This window comes from Salvelinus namaycush, chromosome 39, assembly GCF_016432855.1.
Source record: "Salvelinus namaycush isolate Seneca chromosome 39, SaNama_1.0, whole genome shotgun sequence".
In the NCBI taxonomy this organism is placed as follows: domain Eukaryota; kingdom Metazoa; phylum Chordata; class Actinopteri; order Salmoniformes; family Salmonidae; genus Salvelinus; species Salvelinus namaycush.
The window spans coordinates 9733787-9756597 of record NC_052345.1 but is presented as its reverse complement, the minus strand read 5'-3'; the positions used below and the strand labels follow the sequence as shown (position 1 = coordinate 9756597).

Sequence of the window (22811 nt, the reverse complement as noted above, 5' to 3'; positions counted from 1 at the left end):
AATTGCTGGATATTGGCGGAACTAAAAACACGTTGTTGTATACATCCATCCAGAGCATCCCAAACATGCTCAATGGGTGACATGTCTGGTGATGCAGGCTATGCAAGAACTGGAACATTTACAGATTTGTTTCAGAACATTCAATTCTCCAGCAAGAGCTATGGTGGACATACCTGCAGTCAGCATGCCAGTTGCATGCTCCCTCAAAACATGAGACATCTGTGGCATTGTGTTGTGTAATAAAACTGCACATTTCAGAGTGGACTTTTATTGTCCCCAGCGCAAGGTGGACCTGTTTAATAATAATGCTGTTTAATCAGCTTCTTGATATGCAACACCTGTCAGGTGGATGGATTATCTTGGCAAAGCAGAAATGCTCACTAACAGGGATGTAAACCAATTTGTCCACAACATTTTAGAGAAATAAGCTTTTTGTGTTCATGGACATTTCTGGGATCTTTAAATTCGGCTCATGAAACATGGGACAAACACTTTACATGTTGCGTTTATATTTTTGTTCAGTATACAATGACGGCCTGACGAGGCAAAACGCTTCATGTGGGGCCAGGGGATAAAACAATGATTAAAGATGATATAATACAAAACGGACAACACAGACAGAAGACACTGGCAACAGCACAAATACAAACAGTAGATGTATGTATGTGTCATTTAAAACCACATGCTTCCTTACAAGGCAACGCAAACTAGTGACATCGGGAGACAACTAGAAACAGCTACATGTCTCAACAACCTGTTCATCTATTTGCCCTTTGAACTCCTCCAGGGACACCAGGTCCTGTAGTTTTAGGGTGGCTTGGAGGGAATTCCAGACTAGGGGGGCTGAGTAATGAAAGGACCTTTTTCCAGGCTCTGTTCAAATTTTCGGGAACAGTTTGCATAAAACAAGATTGAGATCTGAGCTTGTATGAGTTCTCATTTCGAGCTGGAAGAGAGGATAGATAAAATGGCACACACGATCAAATGTAACGCACACACACACACACACACACACACTTCCAAGGCCTCTTGTTCAGTGACGGGGCGAAGCCTGTGTGAAGTGAACAGAGTACAATGACTTCACTGACGACAGACGTCAGCACATCACCCTGACTCACACACATACAGACACCACTCTCTTTCCTGCTGGACCCTATCATCGTCAAACTGAGGAAAACAACGGGCCAAGCCTAAAGCCTGGCCTAATAAAAACCCTTGAATGTGATTCTCTCAGTGAGCAGTAACCATTCGAAAACAGAGACCTTTTCACTCAGGTCATCATTCTGTTTTTGATGACTTAATAAATATTTCAATAGGAAACAATCCCATGAGGGCTGTTTTACGATGCTGAACAACAACTAGCACGGCTGGTTCTGACTAAAGGGACGTCCAAAAGGTTTCCAAGTGTTGTTGGCTTGAATGAGTAGCGGTGGCTTCATTTGAAAAGCAAATACTGCTGGATTGCTACCAGCTCTTTAAACACTCATCTCACCTGAACAAGACAGAAGCGGTGTTGTAATAGCTTCTGTGTCTAAGCAGATGTGTCCCCCTGGGTCACATGACCACTTCACCCCTGACAAAGACTTGTGTCTCATTCCCTTTCTCTCACTCTGTTCTCATAGGATAAGCGTTTCCAGCTGTTTTCACCAACAGTGTTGAGATTGGTGGAGGGACAGAATCTTTCTCTCTCTCCCTCTCGCTCACACACACACTTCTCTCTTTCACACAAACACTCACGCTCACACACACACACACACACACACACACACACACACACACACACACACACACACACACACACACACACACACACACACACACACACACACACACACACACACAGTCTGGGGATTACTCCCTCCAGTTTCTTCTCACAGTGACTAGCTAGCGGTGATCCCAGGGGCATGGTAGCAACGGAAACTAGGCCAGAGAGAGGCCTATGAGACTGCACAGCCCTAAAACACAACTGAACACAACACTGGCCTGGGAATCACCAGCAACAACTAACAACATGCAATACATGTAGTACGTCTAATGGTTGAGTAGGTCTATGTGGATCTGATGGCTGTTGGTGCATGATGTTCCTTGCAGGTTAGGTATAATATATGGTCTGTAAGCTATGACATCCCAAAAGCCTGCATGTGTGTAAATCTTAAAGAGATATTGATGTATAAGCACACTACAGGCAAATTCTGAAAATATAATATATTTGCCTGAGTGCATGATTATTTCAACAGCAACATGGAGTGTTTGAGTTGACAACATCCAGTATGATCATATTTAATGAGATTTATAATAACTTGTTTGTTAGCGATGTATAGCGGTCCCAGGAGTCTGGAGTGTAATGAGATATTGATTCGTATGCCTGCTGTAGGCAAAGTTCAAAAATATCACTTTCCCAAGAGTACAGTAAGCTGCCTTGAGGGACCCATAGGTAGACTACAGTAGTTCTGTGTTCAATTGTACAACACCGAGGATGACTACTAAACTAATAGATGAGTTTATGATAAACATTTAAGGGTAGTCTATCCAATCATTCACTTTGGCTAACGCCTGCATGATTCTAGACAGGAAGTACGGTACTAACAGTGAATCCGTCTAATTAAATTTGTTTTAGCTTGAATCGGCAATAAACTATGTCAGGTCTTGTGATTTATAATATAATATATGCCATTTGGCAGATGCTTTTATCCAAAGCGACTTAGTCATACGTGGGTACATTTTACGAACGAGTGGCCCCGGGAATCAAACCCACAACCCTGGCGGTGCAAGCGCCATGCTCTACCAACTGAGCCACACTGGACAACTTACGTCATAAGTAGTATGTCATACCACCATTTATGACAACGGTTGTTATCGTTCTCATGACCTAGTCTCTACAGATGTGGTATTCTAAGAAACTCCCTAGATATACAAAACGAGTCTATATTAGTTCCAGTTGAATAATGCATTACAGTTCGGGTTCCCATGTTATTGAAAAAGATATGGCACAGTTGTAACCTGTCATTACTTATAGTGTCTGTATTGTCACTAGTTATAACCCTTCTTTACATTCATTGGTTAGGCTATAACACATTCAAATGAATGGCAAGAATGACATATATGTTCTAAGAGGCCAGTGCCATACACAGAATATATCATCTCCTACACAATTTGATAAATGGAGATATTGATTGGCAGACTGAATTAATAACTCATGAATCATTGGCTAGTTTAATCAAAACTGTGATGAGCTGCGATGACTGGTATAGGCTATAAGTGGTGAAACCTTTCACCGTGTATTCTATTCGTAAATATATACAGAATATATGAGGTAGTCATTGTAGTTCGGATTTTGAATGGAACCAGGTAGGTAGATAAATGGTGAGGGGTATATCCTACTCACGTAATGTTTGGACGGATTGCGCCGCTTCTCCACGTCCACGACTTTTACATCCAACACTGTCCGAAACTGCATCTTGACGTTGGAAATGGCTACAGCGTACACATACAATAAATGCAATATTCCAGTTTCTGTAGTAGGCTATAGCCTCTGCAGTTCAAGAAACGTTGGAGAAGAATTCAAAAAGGACATTCATTGATTGGGTTGTCGATTCTAGCTAATGTTCAGGCGCAAGGAATCAAATGTCTTGCCTTGACAATGCGTAACATACCCAAATGCAGAATATATCATAGTCCCTATCAATTGAGAATCTATCTTTATATATGGCTAAAACATTCTGCCCGAAATCCAAAAGGCGAGATCTTCACGTTGGACAACAAGGCAGGCTGGCCAGCGGTCGCGTGCTGAGAAGGAGGTCACCTCAAATAGGAAAGTGGAGCGAGTTCCTTTGTGTGGACCACAATACCTTCGGCGAGGGGTGCATACCTGTAGGCTATATAGGGTTGGGGTAGGCAAAAAAAAGCCACCGAATTCACCGCCAAATGCCTCCAGAAGCAAGCAAGGCGCAGAGCAATTCTTTTTTTTTGGGGGGGGGGGGGGCTAGTGGGATGGGCTTGCTTGTCGTGCGTCCTCCAGTGGGATGAAGCACTTGAGGTAAACTGTGCTAGAAGGTTGAAGTCCCATTCCAGCTCATAGTTTATGGAATACTTGCATCTAGTTCTGAGTATCTTGGAAATGTCTATATGTTTGTAAACATTTAGATATGATGTTGGAAAAGATGCGTAAGCATTGTAATACTCTTCACAAGCTGTAACGTTTCCTTAAAGTGCTCCCAAGAGTGGCTACAATGTAGCTAATGACAAGAAAAATGTGAACGTCACACTGCGCTTGGACCATGTAAGGATACTTTTTATGGATGTGATTGGTTTCAGCATAACAATTCAATTCTCTCCCTTATCAAAAACATTTATGGTTAAAAAACAATTAAAAAGGCTACAAATAGCTATAACAACCTATTTGTTCCATAGGCCTAGATAGCATAAACTAGTCCATATATTGCTTCTTATGCCTCGCAGTTTCTTTGACAGAGGTGGCAACTGAGTCATAAGACGCTATAGGCTGCTCTCATCAATAGCTTGGACGTATGGATACAGATGTTTCAAAGTGGACCAATCAGCGATGGGCTGCATCGCGGTGCATATTAAACGACGAAATACTGCCCCCGTGTGCAAAATGAACATATGCTCCAAGTTGAATTCTAAATCCAGTTATTATACACATCATTTACACAACTTTTGCACATTTAAAAAAATATATATATTGCACAAAACAGCTTGTCCTGTACTCTTTAAATATACATTCTTACAAATGTACATAGCTCTAGCATGATTGATAGCACCTGATATCTTGAAGATGGCCATGTTAAGTAATAATCAAATGTATTAAGGGTCATATTTATTAGGTCACACGTTATATATTTTTTTCCAACGGAAAACAAAAACATGCGTTTCTTATTGGACAAGGTCGGATGGTACCTCCCCGTTTCACTCCATTTCAGACAGTTTGTGGAATGTCCCAGAATGTCTAAGTCAGCGTCAGAGGATAGTGTAATGACTGTCGCTGGTGCTGATGATATCACTATTACACTCCAGAGCTTTGAGGACCAGCTCCAAGGCTGCCTTGCTCACGTTGCGACTGTACCTCTGTCTCACACTGGACAGGACGTGCAGGATGTGGCAACCCTTTTCCGCATCTGGCAACGCGAGAGAAAGACCATCAATACATATTATAATACCCTGTTATAGCACTGGAGGAGCAGTATATTGTAAAGTACTCTGAAGGAGTAAGAAGAGGGGAAATGCCCTTACATTTCTCTCGTCTGCAATCTTCCCGAAGAATGTCTCTGATTGCCATGAGAAGATCCTTGTCCTGTTCCGTTACCTAAAGGGGCGAAATACAGTAGAATCAATACTTACTTGTGTCGTTCCAATATAACCCTCAGTCACCACAGTAATACAATGAAAGATCAGTCTCAAAATCTTTCATTCTTGTATGCTGAGCACTTTGCTTGTGTCCCACATCCCATGAGCCTCAGGGTCAATGTGTTTGATGAGCTTCACATAGCACTTAGATCCTCTGTGACATCCATCTTGATGTGCTGCTGCTGCTTACATGGTAGACTTCATCCTGAGATTTGACCTTGCGGAACACCAGGCCTTCGTCCTGCAGGATCTGAAGGCTCTTCTGGAGTAGCTCCCTGAGCTGTTTGAAAGATGTTGGTGGACCCGATGATGGACCAGCCTCAGGCTCCTAGCATCAAATCACATTTGAAAAAAATGCAGTCCCACTTTAAAATGAACAACTTAAAAGCTTAATGATGCCTTCACAAACCCTTTATAGGCCTACATAGATGTTCATAGATGTTCTACCTGTTCTGATGCTGTCTTCTGAGGTTGTCTGGAGACCAGAGGCTGTAAAAGGTCCTGGACATCATAGGGTCTGAACCTGGTGACTTCTTTCTCTTTCAGGAAGTCCTTCAGGATACGAGTGGCTCTGCCAAGCAGGTAGGAAGCAGAACCACTGTAGGAAATACCAAATAAGCCATAAAGATATTCACAAAAATGTCAGTAAAATCAAAGTTTGAAGAAATATCATACATAATAGCCAAAATGATGCTGCTCCTCACTGACCATCAATTGAATACAGCTAGAGATTATCAGACCTACCCTTGAATGTTAGGGTTCTGTGCACTGCTGTCCAGATGGAATGGTTTATCATAGCACTGTCTGTAGAGCTGAGGAACCTCCATCATCCAGGATATCTGGACCGCCATCACCGGGTCTGACACTTTATCTACAACCAACGAATTGGGGGGCCAATAGAGATTGTATGGACAACAATAAGTCAGGTTTAATAAACTGTGTATAGTTGCGAAATGCAGAAGTGTGTGTGTGTGTCCATATGCGCATGACCGTGCATGCCCGCGTCTGTGTGACCATATTCACATGTGTCACCTCTCCACTCACAGTATGTAGAGGCCATTATCTCTCGCTGTTGTCTGGAGGTCTTGACGGGCCCTCGCACCCTGAGCAGTTCTCCTATCTCCAGGTGGGAGCTGCTGTGTTGGGCTTGCCGTAGTTTCTTCAGCTCGTTGGCTGGGTTGAAGTCTCCACGTGCGCTGCTACCGAAAGACCTTGCTCCTGCTGAAGATGATACAGCCAACCGTGAATCTGAACAGGGCTGACATAGTTATAATGAGAATATCTGCACTTACATGTAGCAGGGTCACCTTGATCCCTCCACTGTTCATCTTTCCAGCAAAGGCTGTTTATAACACCAGTACCATCATCAACTGTAAAGCAATTATAACAGCAACCATATTGGATTTACATGGACTCAATATTTGCATGTGGATAATAGTTTGATATGAAGAGACAAAGTAGGAATATTTCAAACGAATCACTTGAGCTTCATCATTACCTCCGTAACAGAAGAAGTCTTCTCGCTCTCGCTTGTACACCACAGTCCCGAGCACATCAACTTTGAATATCGGGTGAGAGTTGTAGAAATATATCCCTAGGTTAGGGGAAATGAAATGTGTTAGCTAGTAAAGTTGAATAAACATGACAGTGGCATTCATGTTGTCAAAACTGAAGGTAACAATACCTGACACTTGACAGGACTCTCTCATCTGTAGGATGTCTTTGACATAGAGCCTGTTGAAAGCGTTGAACATTGGGTCCAGTCCCCACAGCACTGAAGGAGGTTCCTCCCATACACTATCCTCCTCTGGTTCCTTTGCTTCAGACTGCATACCATCATAGGCGACTCACTACACGCGATCAAAGACAACCAAAAGTAGCAAGCTAACCTACTTAAGAAAGCTTACTCGTCTTTCCCTCGCTTGGTTAGTTTGTTTTACTTCGTTTTCCCGGGAAATGTTTTGAGATTTTAGCAAATATTTGCACAGCTTCCGCAAAAGTCCGAGTTTCCGGTCACGTGAAATAGAAAATAGATGAAAATAGAACAGATTAAATAAACCATGCATTTATGTAAACATTTTTTAATCGTGAAGGACGATTATTAATAGATGTAAATGTGGTAAAGATAACAATGTTAAAAAGTTTGCGGCTGTGCGTGCGAATGCACGTCTCGCATGGGTATCTGGGACATGTGGTTTTAAGCCATTGAATGAGAGAAGAAAGAAACCTATCATTGTATCAGATACTGTATTATCTATCATATTGATGCAATTATCAGAATTGGACATTTTCAATATTAGGGGAAATGTGCTATCCTTTTTAATGAGGCTATATGGCTTTTCTTGCTCGTTCAATTTTACTTAGGATTTACAAAATGTTGCAGGGCTGAACAATAGGCCTAGGCTAGAAAAGTATTGAATAGGCTTCTACAAAATGTCGTACTCCTTAAAATATTATTTAAAAGTTTTCTTTAATTTATGAATAATGTCTAACACATATTGCTAGCCTCCAGTGCTGAGGGTGGAAACAACGCGCTGTAGATGCTCTTTCCTCCACCATCAATCAAGCGTGAAGAAGTGAAAGAACTACAGCTGCGGGCTCATGAACGCGCATTTGACACCAAATCCTCTAGATTACTGGACCCCGTGCCTCGCCAAGGGAAAGAAGATTGTCTTACTATACCAACGGTGTTTTTATTCGCTATATATAAATTCAAGTGACTTTGGGGGATCGAATATAACATTTCATGGCATAGAATTCTTTGGAAGGGTCGTTTCTGTACCTTCACTGTCTGCTCTTTGGTTGAGGAAAGAGCCCTGCCGCTTGCGTTGTCAGGCCAATGTGGGTTGTTCTGGAACAACAGCAGCTTCCCGTGATTACTTTGCACTGTGAAAGTCTATTCTTTGGACGGAAATACAATGCCAGGAGACATCAAAGTGAATATTGGTTGGTGTAAGAATCAACAATAGGCCATGATCTCGGTTGAACTTCATTTTGTTTTGGGGTAACTGTGATATCGTTGCCATAATACCGGGTTGATCATCAATGATTTCAGTTGAACAGTATTTGAAATCATTCTGAATTGTTATAATACTGTAACATATTGAATATGCCACCTCAGAGTCTGCTTGACTCAGAAGAACACACCGAGGGACCTAAGTCAACACAACCATTCAAGTCCTACGCTGTAGAACGCACGGATGATCTTTGTATTGCTGGATATTCATTCCTTTGTCAACTGTCTATCGGAAGACGGCAGGCTTGAAAATGGCATCCTTTTTCAATTTCCGTAAAATCTTTAAATTGGGTGCAGAGAAGAAGAAGAAGCAGTACGAGCATGTCCACAGAGACGAGAACCCAGAGGAGATATGGGAGATCATTGGCGAACTGGGGGATGGAGCCTTTGGAAAAGTCTATAAGGTAGGATAGGTCCCTTTGGGTCGTTGTAGACCTCTTCTGATTCATTGTAGCAATGACGATGACATTGTAAACACGTTACACTTACAGTTTAAAACCATGTTTCAAGAATCATCAATCGTGTCGTGTGTGTGTGTTCATCTCAGTCCACTCTGTTGTAACCCATTGGAGTAATATATCCTACATCGTGTTCCTTGGAATTCTTCCCTTAGGCTACGACTGGAAATGTTCCTTCTTACTCTATGTTTAGGACTAAGCCCAACATTGGATTAATGACTGCCATTCTTTTCATTTTGGTCAACAATGGCAACTACACTGCCTCCAGTCCACACACGCACGCACACATGCACAGCTATTTCTTCCTGAAGTCTGATTGTTAGGCCATTCACAGCAGCCCTAAACCATGTTAGATGAGTCCCAATACATTGTGGCATTGTTTTCACCGACCTCAATGCATGGGCAGAGCAAAAAGCCTTGTTTACATGAGTGACATTGAATGTGATCACCCGTGAGTGGAGGGCCAAAACCAGTAGCGGGGTGCTTTGTCGACGCTATTCCAATTAGCGTGTTTGTTTTTCTGTAGACACTAGCCTATTTTTGGGCATGGTGTAATGGTATAATAATAGCTATCTGGATCCCTACCATGATTGTGCTCTGTTTTCAATTTATTTCTGATCTATTAATAGAACTGTGTGTGGTCAGTTATGTTTTCCAAATCGAACTATTAATTATTGTAGAGAATCCCATATGGCTTAGTCAGTTTAGTAACAGATGCCATGTGAAGTTGCCTACTACCAAACTCTTGGCTGCTCCATGAACAAAGCATAACAACATTTACTATAAGACTACTCCTAAGAATAGTAAATAATGGACCTTTCTGGCATTACTAGAGCTACAACAATCCAATCGAGGCACATCTGTGGGAAGTACATTTCCCAGTAATATTCTAACGTTCTCTACGATACCAACTATAATATGTTGCAATCTCATGATGAGTCGCCCTATTTGAACCGGCCTCCAAACACCCCATCGATTCATAGTGAAAGAGAAGAGTCTGTTTGTGTGTGCTGAATATGGATCCAGCGTGTGTGATGTGATAATACGGGATAATGTATTAAAATCATTTCGATGGCAGACGTGACCTGAGGAACACGCCCAGGTTAAGAGGAAGTGCCATATCCCATATCACCGCGGACCGCATCCAACACATCCTGCTATGAGACACAACCAAAACAAACGGCAGACAGTTCAACTTCAAATGGAATTGGGACTTATGCTGTGAGGGTTTTCATCAAAGATGTGATAAATACATTTGAAAAAAGTGTCAGTTGGCTGCGTTTAGCTTTTTGCGAACGGCATGTGAAATCTGATTTCAACTCTCTCTTGACTCCTATTATGAGCAACAACGGGACCCATTCTGTTCTATAATTTCCATTGTCACGAAGCCCCCAAAATAACACACTCACTTAACCTTGGTGCGTCTTCTGCTAATGTCAACAGAACTCAAGTCTATTCCATTGTCAGAAGCCACCATTAATAACCCTCTCACTTCTGCCTGTGTGTCTCTTAGGCCCAGAACAAGCTAACAGGCATTCTGGCTGCAGCTAAAGTGATCGATACCAAGACGGAGGAGGAGCTGGAGGACTATATGGTAGAGATCGATATCCTGGCCTCCTGCGACCATCACAACATAGTGAAGCTGCTGGACGCCTTCTACTACGACAGCAAGCTATGGGTGAGTGGGGAGTGGCGTTCTCAGCGGAGGCTGTGCTTTGTTAGCGGTGCTGCTGTAGTAGTGTATTGATGTTAGTAATAGCACAATCTCTGAATAGCACAAACTCTGTCTATTCACCGGAACATTGGTTGTGAGATGGAATGGTTCATGGAGAATCAGCTTAGATCAGCAGTGTGCTGCAGTGTCATCCTTTGTTGGGACCTCTTAACTAGGCTGTTGTGAGGACTGACCTGTGTCATGGCGATCATCAGTACAATGGAATGTTCATCCTCCTCTCACACCTACGCGACCTCTGTTATCGTCTTCCCGGGTCAAAGTTCAAACTAGCACAGATACTAGCAGCATTTTTTGTAGGTTATTGCCATATCTGATATGGAAATTAATTTTTTGTATTACAGTGTATTATTATATTGCCTTTTTCATCGTCACGATATCACTGAGTGATGTGTCTTTCTGTCACCTCTCTAAATAACTAGAGTCCAGCCATATAACCCTCTCTTCGTGTACACATTGTTCTAGTCCTCACCTTGGGGATGGTGGTCACTTCCTATGAATTTTGATTGGATTTGGGGATCTAGTTTCAGATGACTTTTCCCAGGGCACCCCTGTGTCCGAAGATAACGATGAAATAATTGCATTGGGAAAGTGGTCATGCATAAATTAGGACATTTGTGCACTCAGGGATTGCAAGGAGTAGTTCAATCATATCTAACTAGCTAGTAAATAAGGGCCCGTCTGTTTTGTTTTGGTCTTCTTGGCATAGGACACCTAAAGTGAAACAAGCTATATAGGAATATAATACATATAAAACAAAGGTATTTTTACCTTTTCAGGAAAACTGGATTCAACAAATAATACATAATATAACGTCTAAATCCACAAGGTCAGTTCTTCTAAGGTGCTACCTGATAGGTTACATACCCTAGCCTCCCAAGAGCTCCAAAGGAGAACGAGACAAAAGCTCCATTGCTTTTTTCAAGCTGGGAAATAATAAGTGGTACGACACAGTGGCTCCCTGTGTCTCCCTCCCTGCTGACATAGAAACATCCACATAGACATATTATCAGTAATCGGACTCATCAAAAGCTGTGATGATTACCTGCAGTATTTGGTTACAATGCAGCTCTGTTGAGTGCCCGGCCCTTTCCTCTCTGTTGTCTGCCGAACAATGGCTTCTAGCCCAATGGCGGTTGTGTATTGATTATTATCTAGGCTTTTTATTTGTATTTTTTTATTTAACTAGCCAAGTCAGTTAAGAACAAATTCTCATTTACAATGACGGCCTAGGAACAGTGGGTTAACTGCCTTGTTCAGGGGCAGTTAACCCACAGATTTTTGCCTTGTCAGCTCGGGGATTTGATCTAACAACCTTTCGGTTACTGGCCCAACGCTCTAACCACTAGGCTACCTACCGCGCCTACATGCCGCTTACATGGTAGCTGGTGTGTAAATAGAGAGAGCAAGAGATTAGCACAGGAGCTCTTACTGTAGATGAAAGACTAGACGTTCTAAAAGGTTGTGTAGAAGTCAAGTCTGAGGAGCGTGATTTATTTTGTCTTCCTCATTTGATATGGCTCTAATAACAATGTGGTAACCACACTATAGTTTTTAAGGGTTAGATTAGTGACTTTAGCCATTTTATGTTTCCTCAATTTCACTTAGGTTTCCACAATGTGTGACTGAAGCTAACTCTTTTACCATGTACGTTCCTACTTTGCAAGTTAATGGATAGACCAGAGTTAGCCCTATATAGTGGCTGTGGAATCCCCTTTTCTGGACCCTTCTTCCCACCAGCTAAAGGTCCTGAAGCTTCTGCACATGTACAGGATTCTCTACTTTGCCCACAGTCTCTGCTCTACTCGTAGACAACAGGCTACTCTGGCGAACGGTGCTTGTTTAATAAAGTTAGATCAAAGCTGAATCAATGTCTGCAAGATCACATAATGACAGTGTTCTACATAACAGAACGTGCCACTAGGTAAAACATGTGATTTGATTGAAACTAAACACGTGTAGGATACAGTTTGTTAACACCATCTGCTCTAAAAATGCGCTCACTGTACATCATTCCAAACAACACTGTAGGCTACCTCGAAACAACACTGTAGGCTACCTCGAAACAACACTGTAGGCTACCTCGAAACAACACTGTAGGCTACCTCGAAACAACACTGTAGGCTACCTCGAAACAACACTGTAGGCTACCTCGAAACAACACTGTAGGCTACCTCGAAACAACACTGTAGGCTACCTCGAAACAACACTGTAGGCTACCTCGAAACAACACTGTAGGCTACCTCGAAACAACACTGTATAACTCAAGAAGATCTACGGTGCCTTCGGGAAGTATTCAGACCCTTTGACTTTTTCCACATTTTGTTGGCTACAGCCTTATTCTAAAATTGATTAATTATTTTTTTCCCCTTCAACAATCTACACACAATACCCCATAATGACAAATCAAAAACAGGTTTTTAAAATAAAAAACTGAAATATCACATTCAGACCCTTTACTTAGTACTTTGTTGAAGCAACTTTGGCAGCGATTACAGCCTTGAGCCTTCTTGGGTATGATGCTACAAGCTTGGCACACCTGTATATGGGGAGTTTTTCCCTTTCTTCTCTGCAGATCCTCTCAAGCGCTGTCAGGTTGGATGGGGAGCGTTGCTGCACAGCTATTTTCAGGTGTCTCCAGAGATGTTCGATCAGGTTCAAGTTCGGGCTCTGGCTGGGCCAATCAAGGACATTCAGAGACTTGTCCCGAAGCCACTCCTGCGTTGTCTTGACTGTGTGCTTAGGGTCGTTGTCCTGTTGGAAGATGAACCTTCGTCCCAGTCTGAGGTCCTGAGTGCTCTGGAGACGATATTCATCAAGGATCTCTCCTGTACTTTGCGCCGTTCATCTTTGCCTCGATTCTGACTAGTCTCCCAGTCCCTGCCGCTGAAAAACATACCCACAGCATGATGCTGCCACCACCACGCTTCACTGTAGGGATGGTGCCAGGTTTCCTCCAGACGTGATGCTTGGCATTCAGGCCAAATAGTTCAATCTTGGTTTCATCAGGCCAGATAATCTTGTTTCTCATGGTCTGAGAGTCTTTAGGTGCCTTTTGGCAGACTCCAAGTGGGCCGTCAGGTGCCTTTAACTGAGGAGTAGCTTCTGTCTGGCCACTCTACCATAAAGGCCTGATTGGTGGAGTGCTGCAGAGATGGCTGTCCTTCTGGAAGGTTCTTCCATCTCCACAGAGGAACTCTAGAGCTCTGTCAGTGACCATCAGGTTCTTGGTCACCTCCCTAACCAAGTCCCTTCTCCACCGATTGCTCAATTTGGCCGGACGGCCAGCTCTAGGAAGAGTCTTGGTGGTTCCAAACTTCTTTCGTTTAAGATGATGGAGGCCACTGTGTTTTTGGGGACCTTTAATGCTGCAGAAATGTTTTTGTATCCTTCCCCAGATCTTCAGATTTTGCTCTGACATGCACTGTCAACTGTGACACCTTAAATAGACAGGTGTGTGCCTTTCCAAATCATGTCCAATCAATTGAATTTACCACATGTGAACTCCAACTAAGTTGTGGAAACATCTCAAGGATGATCAATGGAAACAGGATGCACCTGAGCTCAATTTCAAGTGTCATAGCAAAGGGTCTGAATACTTATGTATACATTCGCTTTATCATTATGGGGGTATTGTGTGTGTATTTCTGAGAAATATATATTTAATCCGTTTTAGAATAAGGCTGTAACGTAACAAAATGTGGGAAAAGTCGAGGGGTCTGAATACTTTCCGAAGGCACAGTAAATGCACATCCCCATGAAACTGATTGAGATCAAATGGTTGGTATGCAGATGCTTCATGGACATTTCACTGGTAAAACTTAAAGAATGATCATTAACGATTGACAGTGAGAAATGTGAATGGAGGGTGACCACAACATTATTTGGGTAAAGATAAAGAAACATGCGCAGTACGTGATTCAGATCTTCAGCTCTGGGGAAAAGGGACGGGGCTGTTACCTACAGATCCGCAGACTCAGCCATTCTAATTTCCTATCCTAACCACAATGTACTTGACCTTCGACTGTTAGGCCTAATCATGGGTCAGATCATATACCTATTTTTTTTCATATGTTGCATATCTTTGTCACACAAACCACAATTTACCTGACCTTTAACCTTTGGTTAGGATCTTAGCCACGCAGCTGCTATCTCAGAGCTGTGTCCTCCGTCTCTCTCTACACCACATGAATGGCTCCTCAGAGGGCTGTGTGTGTGCTGGGAGAGGAAGTCATGGTGACAGCCTTGTAGTTCCTCTCTACCCGCCTGCCACTGTAAAGACCCACTGTTTGGCCTATTGTACACTATTGTACATGCAGCTGGACTAAAACAACAGCCCGCCTACCAGTGAAACAACACTACAAGGGCCTGTATGAATGACAAGACTGCTTCAAGGCTAGGCGGAGCATACTGCCTTTTTTTTTTTTTTTTACAAGAGTTTTGTTGGGTAGAAAGAAAGGTTTTTGTTGAATTTTATGTTTGATATGATTGTAATAAGGCTAAACTAAGAATTGATTCTTTTTTTGTAAAACATCACAGCACAGTTCAAAAAATATATGGCAAATAGAAATCAACTGGATGGTGTTCAGAGATAGATGGGAGGGGTTGAGTGGAGCTGAAGGATGGGACTAAAAACAAACAAAAAGATAATATTTTAAAATATACTGTGTCCGTAAAATGTATATAGTATGTATAAGCTGGAAGTAGAAGCCTAAGAGTTGTTGTCCATTAGTTTACTCCAATTGGGGGAGGGATGGAAGGGTTAGGGGAACATAATAAGGGATTTTTGTTGTTGTTATATACATAAATGCATACAGTTGAACTCGGAAGTTTACATACACTTAGGTTGGAGTCATTAAAACTCGTTTTTCAACAACTCTACAAATTTCTTGTTAACAAACTATAGTTTTGGCAAGTCGGTTAGGACATCTACTTTGTGCATCACTTATAATTCACTGTATCACAATTCCAGCAGGTCAGAAGTTTACATACACTAAGTTGACTGTGCCTTTTAAACAGCTTGGAAAATTCCAGAAAATGATGTCATGGCTTTAGAAGCTTCTGATAGGCTAATTGACATCATTTGAGTCAATTAGAGGTGTACCTGTGGATGTATTTCAAGGCCTACCTTCAAACTCAGTGCCTCTTTGCTTGACATCATGGGAAAATCAAAAGAAATCAGCCAATACCTCAGAAAAACATATTGTAGACCTCCAAAAGTCTGGTTCATCCTTGGGAGAAATTTCCAAACAGCTGAAGGTACCACGTTCATCTGTACAAACAATAGTACGCAAGTATAAACACCATGGGACCACGCAGCTGTCATACCGTTCAGGAAAGAGACGGGTTCTGGATACAGAAGTATCTATATCCACAGTAAAACGAGTCCTATATTGACATAACCTGAAAGGCCGCTCAGCAAGTAAGAAGCCACTGCTCCAAAACCGTCATAAAAAAAGCCAGACTACGGTTTGCTACTTCACATGGGGACAAAGATTGTACTTTTTGGAGAAATGTCCTCTGGTCTGATGAAACAAAAATAGAACCGTTTGGCCATAATGACCATTGTTATGTTAGGAGGAAAAAGAGGCAGGCTTGCAAGCCGAAGAACACCATCCCAACCGTGAAGCACGGGGGTGGCAGCATCATGTTGTGGGGGTGCTTTGCTGCAGGAGGGACTGGTGCACTTCACAAAATAGATGACATGTGCAAGGAAAATTATGTGGATGTATTGAAGCAACATCTCAAGACATCAGTCAGGAAGTTAACCTTTTCTCAATAGGGGGTGCTGTTTTCACTTTGTAATAATTACATTCCCAAATTAAACTGCCTCGTACTCAATTCTTGCTCGTACAATATGCATATTATTATTACTATTAGATAGAAAACACTCTCTAGTTTCTAAAACCGTTTGAATTATATCTGTGAGTAAAACAGAACTCAAGTTGGAGCAAACTTCCTGTCAGGAAGCGAGAAATCTGAAATCAGGCAGTCTGTTCTAGGGTCAGTTTATTAATTTGCATGTCTTCTATTGGTCGACATGCACTGCATACGCCTTCCCCTATATGTCAGCAAGCGGTGAGAATTGGAATGGTGTTGCTAGGCAGATCTGAGGCCATATAAAGGGTTTTGGAACGTGGGGTACACTCTTTTCAACATTCGCCATGACGCAAGACAGACCTCAGGATGGCGCTCTGGAAAGCTCTCGTTATAGGCCTTAGATATATCCGGCTCTGATTTTATTCGATATAGGTGTTAAAGACATCATAATGTAGTTATTTTAAACCGAGTTATATCAGTTTATTGCGATTTTCGGATATTTCTTTGTGCTGCGTTATAGTGAGTTGGGCACGTCTTCGCCACATGGCTAATGTTTACTGCTAATTCCAAAGTTGAAGGCGACAATCTACAACCGAGCAACGATTCTTCTGGACAAAGGACAACTTGCCCAAGATTCTGAAAGTAAGAACTATTTATGATGTTAATTCGTTGTTCTGTTGAAAAATGTGAAACTACTATTCCGCCATTAATTTCGGTGCGGTCTCGCTTTAACGCACGCTGTATGTCGTAGTAACGTTAATTTTAAAAATCTAACACAGCGGTTGCATTAAGAACTAATGTATCTTTCATTTGCTGTCCAACCTGTATTTTTTAGTCAAGTTTATGATTAGTTACTGATTAGATTAGGTGCCTCTCCCAAGATTTCTCCCGACATTTTGTTGGCAGCTTGGCTACTATTCTCATTGTATAACCACGATTTGTGCCGCTAAATATGCACATTTTCGAACAAACTCTATATGTATTGTGTAATATGATGTTATAGGACTGTCATCTGAAGAAGTTTGAGAAGGTTAGTGAAAAAATTAATATCTTTTGCTGGTTTATTCGTTATCGCTATTGTTGGCTTGAATCAATGCTGTTGTGTGGTTGGCTATTGTAGTAAGCTAATATAATGCTATATTGTGTTTTCGCTGTAAAACACTTAAAAAATCTGAAACATTGGCTGGATTCACAAGATCTTTGTCTTTCATTTGCTGTACGCTGTGTATTTTTCATAAATGTTTTATGATGAGTATTTAGGTAATTCACGTTGCTCTCTGTAGTTATTCTAGTTGCTTTGGTGAGAGTTGTGATGGTGGCTGCAATGTAAAACTATGATTTATACCTGAAATATGCACATTTTTCTAACAAAACATATGCTATACAATAAATATGTTATCAGACTGTCATCTGATGAAGTTGTTTCTTGGTTAGTGACTATTTATATCTTTATTTGGTCGAATTTGTGATAGCTACCTATGCAGGAAAAAAATGGTGGGAAAAAAAAGTTGTGTCTTTTGCTATCGTGGTTAGCTAATAGAAATACATATTGTGTCTTCCCTGTAAAACATTTTAAAAATCAGAAATGATGGCTGGATTCACAAGATGTGTATCTTTCATCTGGTGTCTTGGACTTGTGATTTAATGATATTTAGATGCTAGTATTTACGTGTGGCGCTATGCTAGGCTATGCTAGTCAGCTTTTTTACTGATGAGGGTGCTCCCGGATCCGGGATTGTGTGCAAGTAGAAGTTAAAGCTGGGTCGCAAATGGGTCTTTCAAATGGACAATGACGCCAAGCATACTTCCAAAGTTGTGGCAAAATGGCTTAAGGACAACAAGGTATTGGAGTGGCCATCACAAAGCCTTGACCTCAATCCTATAGAAAATTTGTGGGCAGAACTGAAAAAGGGTGTGCGAACACAGAGGCCTACAAACCTGACTCAGTTATACCAGCTCTGTCAGGAGGAATGGCCCAAAATTCACCCAACTTATTGTGGGAAGGTTGTGGAAGGCTACCCGAAATGTTTGACCCAAGTTAAACAATTTAAAGGCAATGCTACCAAATACTAATTGAGTGTATGTAAACTTCTGACCCACTGGGAATGTGATGAAAGAAATAAAAGCTGAAATAAAATAATTCTCTCTACTATTATTCTGACATTTCACATTCTTCAAATAAAGTGGTGATATTAACTGACCTAAAACAGGGACTTTTTACTTGGATTAAATGTCAGGAATTGTGAGAAACTGAGTTTTAAGTGTATTTGGCTAAGGTGTATGTAAACTTCCGACTTCAAGTGTGTGTGTATATATATATTTACAAAAAAAATTATGGGGGATTGGAAATTACGTTAATGGAAGCCACAATCTATCTGCAATATATAAGATGATCTACCCACCCTCTTCTTAGAAAGTTCACACGGGTCGTTGTTGCAATAATTATGTTTGACTATAAACCTCAATAGGTGAACAGGTCAACTTCTCTCTAAATACTAGCCAAAAGGAGAATAGGGAGTACCTAAAATTTTTCATTGACTGTGTTACATTGAGAAAGTGTGTTTTGTCTGCCTCTTCTTGGCACCTCTCACCAAATATGTCTTACATTGTTTCACTGTCAGTAGCATTTCTCTTTTCTACTCAGCCCTAACTAACTACATTTCTACTGTATTGAGCACAGTAGGGCCGTGGATCACTTTAGCTTGTTATTTAGTTTTTGTTAGCCTAATTGTTTCTCTGTTGTATCCGTAGTGTTAGCAGCATGCTAGGCTAGGTTATATCCCTGATACAGTCCAAAGTCTATTGACGTATCAGGACTATGCTAGTCTAACGATACTACCTCCCTACACTGAATGGCTAGGTGTGTCTCTCCTCCAAATACCTAGCCTCATCGCTGCTACAGCTAAAGATAGCCCCCTCCTACCTGAGGCGTGCATGGAAACTCCTAATCCTATTTGGGGAAAGGGCTATGTTCTGGCTTGCTACGCTAGGCTAGGCTGCATGTGCATACTCTGAGAAAGCCTTCAGAGCAAAGCAACAGAATGGCCCCTCTGGCCAATCCTCTTACCTCAGCGGCGCAAGGCAGCCATATTGAGAGCTCCTTGAAACCATTTAAGGCTCAGCAGGTTTCATTCACTGAACCTGGGCAGGAGGAGGTTCACTGTTCAACTCACTTTCAAATTGTTTTACACAGCAGGGCCTGTATACACAAAACGTCTCAGTAGGAGTTCTGATCTAGGATCAGGTCCTCTCTAATGTCCATATAATCATATTCAGTCATTGATCTAAAAGGGAAAACTGATCCTAGATTAGAACTCCTACTCCGAGACACTCTGAGAATACGGGCCACAGAGACTTTTAAAGTGTTGTTTTTGTATGAAGCAGGTGACGGGGGGGGGGGGGGGGGGGGCTTTTAAGTATGGAGGGGAGAAGGTTTGCTGGTCCATAGTGTAACAACTTAGGCCTACGTGATGGATAGGTAGAGTTAAGTGTGTTGCGTCTTGATATCATTGAACTTGAGACCCTTTAAGACCCTTTGCATTGAATTGTAAGGCTACTGGGTCCAGACAGGACTCCATTGACAAAGACCACATGTTGTAAATGTATGGTGTGTTTACCTGTTACTATGGTATTTAAGCTGTTATGGTATTTTTACCTTATTAGATGAATGCTGTTAGTTTTCTTTAATCCACTGTACTGGATCTACTGTAACCATTCTTCTCTTATTTTGTAGATCCTGATAGAGTTCTGTGCAGGTGGAGCGGTGGATGCCGTCATGCTGGGTGAGTCAGCCTTCCTATATCCTACTTCTAAAGAATATGATAAGCAGATGAGTGATAAATCATTGGTAATGTATTTAACAATATTATGGGATTGAAATGTGATGATATAACAGTATAGTAACAGTTAACTGATTTTAACTACAAGTGATTAGCACCAACACGATGTAGACCACCCTCATACTACATTGATAAGGTATCAGTATGAACATTCTTCATTGATACAGCCTTTAATCCACTGTACTGGATCTACTGTAACCATTCTTCTCTTATTTTGTAGATCCTGATAGAGTTCTGTGCAGGTGGAGCGGTGGCTCAGTCCTATTACTGAGGGTGTGTGTGTGTGACTGTGTGAGTGAAACCCAGTGTGTGAGGAGGAATGCTAAGTGTGTGTTTGTGGCCCCGGTCCCTCAGAGCTAGAGAGGCCCCTGACGGAGCCCCAGATCCGGGTGGTGTGTAAGCAGACCCTCCAGGCCCTCCTCTACCTCCACGACAACAAGGTGATCCACAGAGACCTGAAGGCTGGGAACATCCTGCTATCCCTGAACGGAGACGTCAAACTGGGTAAGAGACTGGAGAAGAGGGGCTGGGAGTTACCTAACCCAGTGTTTCACAAACCTCTCCCTGGGGACCCGCAGCCATTCCATGTATTAGAACTATTCCACAGCTAGAACACCTGACGCAACTTGTCAACAATCAAACCCCTGGAGAGGTGTTTCAGGTGATGTAGTTCAGGGCTACAACAAAATTGTGAAACGTCCAGGGGTCCCCGAGGAGGGGTTTGAAAACCACTGTCCTAACCAACTATCCGTGCTTAACATGTACATGTAGTCCTTTAGTAGAAGACACTTTTACAGTCAATGCACACCACCACTAAGGTGGAATGAACCACCGTACACTCTTAGAAAAAAGGCTATTCGACTGTCGTTCCACCATTTCCTGGTTGCTAAAATTCTAATAGGTCGCCTAATTTCAGTTTGTGACAAAACAAGCAATGTGTAGAGAATCATTGTACCATCTAAACCACTGTGAAATATATTTTCAATCATCCAAAATATTGCACAGTTCCTTGAAAAAGTCTTTGCCTCCTTTCTGATTTTCTTTATTTTTTATGCTGAACGTTATCAGATCTTCAACCAAAACCTAATATTAGATAAAGGGAACCTGAGTTTAGAAATAACCCCAAAAAATGTATAGTTATTTTATTTCTTTAATTAACAAAGTTATGCAACAAGCAATTCCCCTGTGTGAAAAAGTAATTTTCCCCTTCCACTCAATAACTGGTTGTGCCACCTTTTAGCTGCAATGACTGCAACCATATTGTCAGCGTTTGAAGCTGGTGTACAAAACCAAAAGTAAAAGACACTAAAACTAAGCATAAGAACGGGAATCATAGAAATAGCACGCGTAGAACAGATCTACCGCTTCTTAGACTTGCTTTCAATGGGAACGACAGATTTATAACTCACATTTCTATGTGAATTTGGTTGGTTCCCCAAAAAGTGACATATTGCCGCTTTTAGTAGGGCCAGGGGGAGTTTTTGGATGCACCATAGAAGTGCGTTCTTGGATGTTAGAGAGTGCATCTGGTCAAAAATAAACGCATGATATCACCGCTATGAAACACCAAATATGTTTAGCGCAGATGTGGAAGAGAAAAAAGAGGAATAAGGTGGTATTTGTTGGTTATGTTTATCATAACATTTATAACACAGTATACAGACAGAAATGTTCCATCACGTAATATTGTAGCGCTCATCTACGAATCAGTTATGTCACTCAATTATGGCAATGCTAACTGCCTACAAATCGATAGCGTGTTAGGAAAGCCTGCATGTCATCATTGTTCTGTCATATTGGTCCACAGTGAGGGGTGCTCCACACAGTGAGCTCCCGACTCATCATGCAGTAGGTTGTGTATTAGGATGAGTCGTAACTTTGTGCCTGTAACAGGCTTGATGTGATAATGCAGAACAAAGTAGGGTTTGTATCAGTACAGTGACATAACAAAGGTGGCTGTGAAAGTGCCTGTTTGCATGTCAGTGACAGGCAGTGAGAGACTTTGTGGGAAAGATGAATCACAAACACACGTACACACACACACACACACACACACTCTGTTATAAACAACACATGTCATTGTTCAGATGCACATGTTACGTAAAAATATTTTCTGTTGCTGCATGTTTTCCGTGTCGCTAACATGATTACTGTTATGCTTTTGAATAAGCCTGGATTTGGCTGAAAGCCTATATCTATTTCAGAAACCATTGTCTAACATGTATAGATTGGCTTAGGCCAGGGGTCTTCAACATTTTCATGGCCAGCGACCCCCTCCCAGGAAAGCCAGCGACCCTGGGACCACTATCATACGTTAGCAAAAACAAACATGTCACGTCTTATCATCAGGTGAATGATACTGGCAAGGATAAGTAAATAACATGTTTAAATGAATAGATTTGGTAGATAGTTTTTTCATTATTTTGTCCTCCCACATCATAATCAAAGATACTGGTAACTAACCCAAGATACACCAACGGTGTTGTTCCCAATGGGCAGAACAAGCCAGGTTTGGGCAGAGCCAAGCACCAGCTAGCACAATCCTATTGTCGCGTTCTAGCATGTATTTGCATATTTCTGTT

General features: G+C 41.7%; 3 protein-coding genes across 4 annotated transcripts in view; 1 reads left to right on the top strand and 2 right to left on the bottom strand.

Moving 5' to 3' along the window:
• LOC120032833 (SH3 and PX domain-containing protein 2A-like) overlaps positions 1-3908 on the bottom strand; it is a 124841-nt gene extending 120933 nt beyond the window's left edge. For both annotated transcript variants that reach the window (XM_038979035.1, XM_038979036.1), the window contains exon 1: positions 3386-3908. In XM_038979035.1, coding sequence (XP_038834963.1) covers positions 3386-3457 — 72 coding nt within the window. In that variant the 5' untranslated portion in view covers positions 3458-3908. The remainder of the gene's footprint in view (positions 1-3385) is intronic.
• Positions 3909-4285: 377 nt separating this feature from the next.
• Positions 4286-7343, bottom strand: LOC120032875 (CST complex subunit STN1-like). Its single transcript, XM_038979098.1, has 9 exons — positions 7049-7343; positions 6863-6958; positions 6657-6734; positions 6409-6585; positions 6109-6235; positions 5812-5962; positions 5555-5692; positions 5251-5323; positions 4286-5135 (listed from the first exon to the last, which is right to left on the bottom strand). Exons 1-9 carry the CDS (start codon positions 7194-7196, stop codon positions 4978-4980), a joined length of 1146 nt encoding a protein of 381 aa, XP_038835026.1. The 5' UTR covers positions 7197-7343; the 3' UTR covers positions 4286-4977.
• A 627-nt stretch (positions 7344-7970) lies between these two features.
• The window catches only part of LOC120032405 (serine/threonine-protein kinase 10-like), a 43626-nt gene continuing 28785 nt past the window's right edge, over positions 7971-22811 (top strand). Inside the window, exons 1-4 of the mRNA XM_038978486.1 lie at positions 7971-8784; positions 10352-10516; positions 20124-20172; positions 20584-20733. Of these exons, the coding sequence (XP_038834414.1) occupies positions 8632-8784; positions 10352-10516; positions 20124-20172; positions 20584-20733 (517 nt within the window). The 5' untranslated portion in view covers positions 7971-8631. The remainder of the gene's footprint in view (positions 8785-10351; positions 10517-20123; positions 20173-20583; positions 20734-22811) is intronic.